This window comes from Monopterus albus, unplaced genomic scaffold, assembly GCF_001952655.1.
Source record: "Monopterus albus unplaced genomic scaffold, M_albus_1.0 scaffold2.1, whole genome shotgun sequence".
Classification (NCBI taxonomy): Eukaryota; Metazoa; Chordata; class Actinopteri; order Synbranchiformes; family Synbranchidae; genus Monopterus; species Monopterus albus.
Window position 1 is genome coordinate 7,424,409 of NW_018127882.1, and position 9,089 is coordinate 7,433,497.

The 9,089-nt window shown below is 41.6% G+C and overlaps 1 protein-coding gene across 1 annotated transcript in view; it reads left to right on the forward strand.

Moving 5' to 3' along the window:
• The window catches only part of pcdh11 (protocadherin 11), a 21,097-nt gene extending 12,594 nt beyond the window's left edge, over positions 1 to 8,503 (forward strand). The window contains exons 3-4 of the mRNA XM_020590072.1: positions 1,156 to 3,663; positions 8,143 to 8,503. Of these exons, the coding sequence (XP_020445728.1) occupies positions 1,156 to 3,663; positions 8,143 to 8,226 (2,592 nt within the window). The 3' untranslated portion in view covers positions 8,227 to 8,503. The remainder of the gene's footprint in view (positions 1 to 1,155; positions 3,664 to 8,142) is intronic.
• Positions 8,504 to 9,089: the final 586 nt, after the last annotated feature.

Genomic DNA, 9,089 nt, shown 5'->3' on the forward strand with positions numbered 1-9,089 from the left:
CATTTCCTCTCTATTCTAATTTGAACTTGTGTATGGATCCATACCGTACTCCAGTCTGAAAATTGTAATATTAGTGCTAGTTTTTGTTAGGTGGTAAGCAATTACTCTTAACTGCTAGTGCCAGTTCCTTGGCTTTCTCGTGGGAATTACATATACATTTGTTTTCATTTTCCTCAGGCTTTGCTTCTACCTAGAGTTAGGCCTTGAGCAAAAATCCTTTCTAATATGCAGGATTTTTCACTTCCTTTCTCTTAATCTGTGGTGACCTGGTCTTGCAGTGTATTTAAATGGGACTCTATTGGTGTGTCTCTATTTCCAGCAGTCTTTCTGCTCCATATTGTAGTTGAAATGTTGTGAAACTGCCTGCTCTATTCTAACTTGGCACCTGATAGGAAGGTAGAGTGAAATCGCATTTTAGAGAAGGCAGAAGAAATCCGACGAGTAGACTAAAAAGGCAAATGAATCCCTCTAAGCATTTCTAGTGCTAAGGAAGGTGGAGGAGTGGATTTACTAACTATTGGTCACATTTCAAAAAGGAGTAATTGACATTTGGCAATTTTCTGGGGCATGTATAGTATACTGCATGTCTAAAGATGCTTTTGATTTAGGGGTACCTTACTGAGATGATCAGAGCAGAGCCAAGAACCACCTGCCTTGGTTTTAAAATGTCCTGGCCTGTTTAGTTTGCTCTTGACATTCATCGCTGCTTGAAAGACTGATCGTAAATGAACCCGAGTAACCCGAGGCTGTTTGCTTTCTAAGACAATTGAAAAATTGATGCTATAAGAACAAAAACATGAATGCTGGGTGAAAAGAATCCTTCAGAATCTAGCACCATATCGTTATAGCTTTTATACCTTTCTTTGTTATTACCAGGTAAAATATGATATTCTTACTTATGGTATTAAAACATCATTCATGTCTGTTTCTATAAAGAGAACTTTACAGTTTACACGTTTATGATACCCAGTATCCTAACACCCTTGAGTCAAAAAAGAAAGCTCACAAAGACAAAAATAACTGTGTAAAAGGGGAAAAAACAATGGTGAGAAACCTAAGGGAAAGCAGAAGAGGTATTCATTTGTTCTATTCATATTTAAATGTTGTGAGTATGAAACAGAACAAAACAACAAAAATATTCTGTTGTCTTTGCAGAGTGTCAGCGAGTTTGGCTTAGACATCATTGAGACTCCTGAAGGTGACAAGTGGCCACAGCTTATTGTTCAGCAGAACCTGGATCGTGAGCAGAAGGACACTTTTGTCATGAAGATAAAGGTGGAGGATGGTGGTAACCCCGCCAAGTCCAGCACTGCCATTCTCCAGGTCACTATTTCTGATGTCAACGACAATCGTCCTATCTTCAAAGACAGTGAGCTGGAGGTCTCAGTACCAGAAAACGCCCCCATGGGGACATCAGTTGCTCAGCTTCATGCCATGGATGCAGACCTGGGTTCCAATGCACAGATCCATTTCACCTTCAGCAACCAGATTTCTGCCTCAACCAAACGTCACTTTGCCATCGACAGCTCTACAGGACTGGTCACTGTGAAGCAGCCACTGGACAGGGAGGTAACTCCTGTTCATAAACTCATCGTCCTGGCCAGTGATGGCAGCTCCACCCCATCCAGAGCCACAGTGATTGTTAATGTAACAGACGTCAATGACAATGTTCCCTCCATAGACACTCGCTACATTATCAACCTAGTAAATGGGACTGTTCTGCTGTCTGAGAATGCACCTCTCAACACCAAAATAGCATTAATTACTGTTACCGACAAGGATGCTGATCTTTATGGCAAAGTAGCTTGCTACACCGACCATGATGTTCCTTTCCGGTTGAAGCCTGTCTTTAATGATCAATTCTTACTAGAGACAGCTGCCCCCTTAGATTATGAGTCGACTCGAGAATATGCAATTAAGATAGTGGCCTCGGATAGGGGGATGCCTCCTTTGAACACTTCAGCTATGGTTTTAATTAAAATCAAGGATGAGAATGACAATGCGCCCATCTTCCCCCAGCCGGAAATCCAACTTTCCATACCAGAGAACAATGACCCCTCTACACAGTTAATAAAAATCAGTGCCACTGACGCAGACAGCGGACATAATGCTGAAATTATTTATACTCTTGGCCCTGATGCGCCTGATGGGTTTAACATAGACAGACGGTCAGGAATCCTGTCTGTGGGCAAACGATTGGACAGGGAGAAACAGGAGAGGTACTCATTCACTGTCATAGCAAGGGACAATGGCTCCACATCCCTGCAGAGCAATGTCACTGTCAGGCTAATTGTCCAGGACCTTAATGACAACAGCCCAGCTTTCACACACCCTGAGTACAACTTCTATGTGCCTGAGAACCTGCCTCTCTATGGAACTGTGGGCTTAATCACAGTGACAGACGCAGATGCTGGAGATAATGCTGTTATAACCCTGTCCATTTTGAGTGGGAAAGATAATTTCATCATCGACTCGCAAACGGGTGTGATTAAACCCAATATAACCTTTGACAGAGAGCAGCAAAGCTCCTACACATTTATGGTCAAGGCAGTTGATGGAGGGCAACCTCCAAGCTCATCCTACGCCAAGGTCACTATCAATGTAGTTGATGTAAATGACAATCGTCCTGTGTTCGTCATCCCATCCTCCAATTACTCATATGACCTAGTGCGAACCACCACCACCCCTGGCGCAGTGGTCACCAGAGTGTTTGCCATTGACAATGACACAGGTATGAACGCTGAGCTGCAGTACAGTATTATCAGCAGCATCATCATCACGTCTAGGGTCTCCCCTCGAGGTCTTTTTGCCATCGACAAAACAACGGGTAACATAACACTGCAGGAGAAAATAGTGGCAGCTGATCAGGGGCTGCACAGGTTGGTAGTCAAGGTCAAAGATCTAGGCCAGCCTGAGTCGTTACATGCTATCGCACTTATTCACTTGTTTGTCAATGACACCATGTCAAATGCTACCTTTATCCAAGAGCAGCTGCGAAAAAGTATGGAGACGCCCTTGGACCGTAACATAGGGGACAGCGAGTTAACACCTCAAGCCAACGGATATGTGATTGTTGTCATAGCTATCATAGCAGGCACCATGACTGTCATCTTAGTGATATTTGTGACTGCCTTGGTGCGCTGCCGACAGACACCCAGACACAAAGTGGTACAAAAGGGCAAGCAGAGTGGTGAGTGGGTGTCACCCAACCAAGAGAATCGTCAGATCAAGAAGAAGAAGAAGAGAAAGAAGCGATCCCCCAAGAGCCTGCTCCTGAACTTTGTGACCATAGATGAATCCAAGCCCGACGACCCCACACACGAGCATGTTAATGGTACACTGGACCTCCCTGTGGAGTTAGAGGAGCAAACCATGGGGAAGTACAACTGGGCCACCACGCCCACCACCTTCAAACCCGACAGCCCAGATTTAGCCAAGCATTACAAGTCCGCGTCCCCTCAGCCCACATTTCAAATAAAACCGGAGACCCCAGTGGCCCCAAAGAAACACCATGTGATCCAGGAGCTCCCACTGGACAACACTTTTGTGGTGGGTTGCGACTCACTCTCCAAGTGCTCATCGACTAGCTCCGACCCATACAGCGTCTCAGAGTGCAGCTGTCAGGGGGGATTCAAGACTGCGGGGCAAATCACCACTCGACAGGTAATTCATGACTTCCTTTTTCAACCCACCCACACAAGTCCCTACTCACATTCCCCTTGCGGTCCCATGGTAGGTGATACAAAAGGGGAGGGTGGCAGCATGGAGCCAGGGGATTTTCTCACACAGACCATGACCATGTCCACAAGAATGTCATTTGCACATAAAAATGAGTGTGCTCTAGACTTGCAGCAAAATGAAAGAATAAAACATCATTTGTCACAATTAAACATAGCAAATTTTCATTGCACTGATTATAATTAATTCATGTATTCACCCTCCATCATAAACAACCTGTGACTGCATAATCATTTACAAAAATACACTTTCAGGTTAATTTCATATGTAAAAGCTTGAGTATTTGGCAGCAGTGCAATTATGATGGCTAGCTCTTTTAGATTTCAGTGTGAGTGGTTGGTGGCAATGTAGCCTGATTTAAAAGAGCCTGAGATAGGCAGCAGTGATTGAACTCTAGACTGATGTATTTGAGGTCAAGGGCAAACAAAGCTGTGTGCTAATATATTTAACTGACAAGTTTAATCAAGCCAAGCAAAAAATAAATAAATAAATATAGCAGCTAGTGTAACAAGGGCTACTCACTTCATCAGGTATTTATTCATGCACAAAGTGTGAAGGTAATAGCACAAAACAAAACAAAAAATGTGTTCTTGACATGCTAAAACAGTTTGATAATTAATCCTACTTTCTGTGGCCCCTGTCCTAAAACATTAAGTGCCGTCTTAACTGAGGCAGTGAGGCTTTGTGGGAGAGAAGCTCATTTGAATGCCAAGGTACAGCAAAGGGCTTATGATTCCCTAAGAGATATGTGCCAAATGCAAAGTGCCCCAATAAATAAAAGCTGGCAAGGGAAATAAATGTAAATCAGAGGTAAGGAGAGGTGGCCTTGCTCGGTGCTGACAGCCAGAGCAAAGCACTGTGGGGAAGACTGAGTACTTCTCTGGACGGGAGAGGGGGTCACGGGGATCAAGGTGACGCAGAGCCTTGAGACCAATATACTTAAACACCAAGGGTAGCGGTAGTCCATAAAAAAGGCTGCCAGCCCCATGTTGCATTTAGCCTATAAATGCTCTAATGACTCCAGTTATTGTTAGAAATGGCATATGTAGCTAGATACACAGCCTTTACGTTCTTTAAATTAGCTCACAAAAGAGAGGATGACATTACAACAAAGGCTTGGCGCTGTGATGTGTTGTAATTTCTGTTAGAGAGAACATTGTACCTCTAGTACAGTACATGACAGAGTATATGTTGATATTTGACCTGCTATCACCAGCTCCATGGAATTAATCAAGCCTGACTAGTTGGTGCATGGGGTAGCAATTTATTCATACCACTATGTGTGTTGCCATAGTTTTCACTCAGTGTCAAACATCCAGTTGATTTTGCTGGCTTTTTCTTTCTTTTTCTTTTCTCATTTTGTTTCTTTTAAGATTTTTGAGGGCTTGGTTGTTGCCTGGTTACACTGGCTTTCATTTTTGTTACTGTTTTGATCATAATTATCACAACTGCCATTCATCCAAATCTGGGTCAATTTCATGATGTTGCATCAATAATTGATTTTGTTTGATGAGGTGCTTGCTTTTGTTTGTGTCTAGCCTCATATTGCACACACTTTTCAGATCATTGGTTCATTTTTTGCCTTTTCGCTCCCAGTGACATCTATCGAGCTTTAAAATTCCTCATGGCATAGTTGTGTAAATGACTGTTGATCCCCTGCAGTATTGTGCTTAGGATAATTTATGAAGACACCCACACAGAGTTGATAGTCATTGCCTTCATCCACCTTTTATTTGAAACCCTGGTTAAAAGCTATGCTCTGCCATGACACATTATACCTAAGCCTACTACATGCCCTTGGTATCAAAGATTTATTTTATAATGTGTTTATATGACACAGTGATGAGTTGCCGGAAAGATTTTCCCCTCTTACTTGTAGTGACTGCCTGAAAATATGCAAAAATATTCAATCTGTGTTCTGCTAATTCTGAAATATTATCTGTTATGAACTTCATACAACAAGAATTTTAATTGATTTTCAATTATGCTACTGATCAGAGTGGAGTATTTTTGTGCAAATAATTTAAAATCAATGAATATATGATTAGTTCACATCTCCCAAATCGTATTTTTCCATTCTATCAGGCTATGTTTATATCTGATTATTAGTCAATCCTCTGAGAGAAGTCGATTTTCACGTGCATATTATTCTCATAGTTTTGTGTCTGCCAGCATTTGAATATTATCAAGAAAAAGCTGCCCTTATTGGATCTACTCAGCAACCATATCATCAGTGATGATAAGCTGATAATACATCAAAATGTGTCTGTCCCCCTGAGCAACTGACAAGTGATGCCTCCCACTTTAGACGTTAGATTTCCCACTAGTTTTAAGTGTGCTTATTTAAAGCCTGTGTCATGAAAAAAAAATTGCATGAAGCTTTGCCTGATGAGAGTTGATGGCTGCAAAGGTTAATTAAATGCACTAAAGGGTTAATCACTCGTAATACAGTATGATTAAAATCACTGCAATTAGGTTTTGAATGAGGTTGATAATAAAAGAAGAAAAAAGACATCCGTTCTTTAAGATTATCAGTGAAGCCAAATACCATCACTCTCAGGATCCGACATGATGTCACAGCTGACCAGCGGTTCTGTTTGTTGAGGCCCTGTTATAATCTTATCTCTGCTTGATTTCTTCATTGTGCTTCTTTAAAGGAAATCTGTTTTCAAAGTCTAAAGAACACTTAAAAACAGCACTTCTTCAAAGAGCATGGTTATTACTTTTATATAAAGAGGTAAAAAAGAGAATAGTTGACCCTCTTGAATTTTTAAGAGATCGTTTCAAGTGTGGCTGTTAAAACGAAAGCTGCATTCGGTCTGTTGATGCCTGCTATACAGTCTCTCCTGAGCCTAAAACCTAACACCAGAAGTCCTAAAGCAAAGATCATAGGCAGGCTGTCGCATTTCTCTTTTTGTTCATCAAAGTGACAGACAGTTCTTTAGCACCCTTACAGTGATCTCTCACCCCCCCCACACACACATCTAAACCACCTGAAAAGGTTAAAGACAAAAGTATGGAATTACAATGGGGAAGGCACACAGGAGGAGATGATTATGGTTGAAGGTCACCAAAATGTTTTCAGGGACTTTACAGATGTAGCTGATAAAGAGTAAAGCTTGTAAAAATACTTCAGAGACTACAGATTTGTGCCACCATATGGCTTCATTATACAGTGAGAGCTGTATTTGAAAATGCAAGCCTCCTCCCTCTCCTCCATTCTCTTCTCGGTTTTTACACATCTCATCATTTTCTTTTAACCCCTACCCCATGATATTAAAGGTCAACCTGCCTGCAGTGTTGAGGAGCTCTTGTGAGAGTATGTGCTTTAGTGGAGGCAGATCAAATGAGTACCACCCTGCTGGAGTGATCTCAGACATCACCATGAATATGCAGGGAATAAAAAGGCTAATACAGTTTGGCCCATAATTCTGGGGCCACAGGGTGCGGAGGGTCACTGCTTAAGTCAACATTGGAGAAACAGTTGTTAGTGTTTTTGTAATATCCCATATGCATTCATTAAAGTGTGATTAAATATTTCCAAATATTGTTTGGCCTTATATGTACAGTAATAAAATTGGTGCAATTTACTTTATAAAAAAGATGATAGTATGAATGTGTTGGATAACAAGGTGGGAGTGAGCAAAAATTTTGCATATCATCATTTGTTTGTGTGGGTGAAGATACAGGCCTTTGACACCAGCCACCCATGGTCTGATGATGGTGTGTGCGCTGACTCTTAAGGAAGCCATGATTTTAAAAGGCTTACTAAGCCTATTAAATCCTAGTAATTGATTACGGCTTTATTCGTGTTGTTTGTTTGTTTGTTTGTTTCAGTTTCATTTCATATGAGTCACTGCATCTGTAATCACTGTGCCGTGCTAATGTACAGTAAGCATTATCAGGTCCGACTCATCCTGATTCAGATGTTGGCAGATGTGTTGCTAAATTTCTGGGGAACAGCGAAATGTTATATTCTGTACATATCAGAGGACTCACTGGCAAGGGTCCGAAAGAAAGAGTGGGCCTAAATTGATCCAAATGGCTTTTTGAGGGAAAATGAAGAGTGCTGCTCTAGTGTGGTGGGAGACAAAACGACAAATTGGGAGTGATAATTGGATAAGATTGCATGCTCTGATAAGTACAGGAAAAATGTACAAACTTGTGACACCTGTAGCATTCTTCAAGGAAATCTGACAAGATGACATGATTGCCAGCCGGGCCTTGAAGAATGCTTCTTCATTTATTTATTTATTTATTTTTATCTTCTACGCTCTCTTCAGAGATTTTCTATTCAGTGTTCAGCGTGGCCTCACACTGATAAGGCTACAGCTTAGGCTGCTCAGAGCTCGATGATATTGTAACTACAATCTCCCTATATCTGTCTGTCTCTCTATATTTCAGGAGACGGCACTGAAACCACCACACTATGGCACACTCTGTGGCACAGGTACAGCTCGCTCCCACAGGATTAAAATCAATCTCTAGCTCCCACTACCTTAGGAGAGAAAAGGGAGAGAGTCAGAGAGAGGGCAGAGAGAGGAAAGAAGGAAAGCGAGAACTCAAGTGGGGAAACAAGTACTTTACCATCACTACAGCCTCAAACCCCACCTCTTCATATAATGGAGAGAAAAGATGAACTTGGGGAGGGAGGGAGAAAAGAGAGACACTTTGTGTTGCCTGCCTGAAACTTGACAAAGCTCCTCCTGTGAATCTGTTGGAAGTTTGATGCTTTATTGAGTCTTATGCTATTACTTACCTGTGTCGGTGCAGATGTTACTGCTCGGTATGACCTGAACCCTCCTCGAAAACATCCCACTCCAGCACCACTCTGTAAAATAGGTGTCAAATACAGTCAGTAGATCTGTAAAGTATGTTTATATGTATGTATGTATATCTATCACAGAGTTGATGGTGTTTATATTTATTGATTCCATTTCTTTGCCTTGTTTTTAAAACTGCCTGATGGCCGTTTTATTTTCTTACTTTCAGATTTTTGTATCATTTGACTTTGCTCTATATGGGCTTGCTCATGGAACTAATGACTTCTAATGTGTTTATGCTGCAAAGTCTACAACATGTAGGCTTACATTAGTACAGAGCCCACATCAGAGTGTACACTTTATGTCAGCTTTCGCCTCTTTCTGTCCCATTTTTGATACTACTGATAGTGTTTTTAGTGAAGATTGTGGCTAATGTTAGAGAAAAATGCATGCCCCCCACCCACCCACACACACACACACACACACACACACACTACAACCACATTTGTAGTGCTTTACAACAGCGCTACTGATCGCCATGCTGTTATTACACTGGGAGGAATGGCAGGACAAGTTTAATACTTTGAG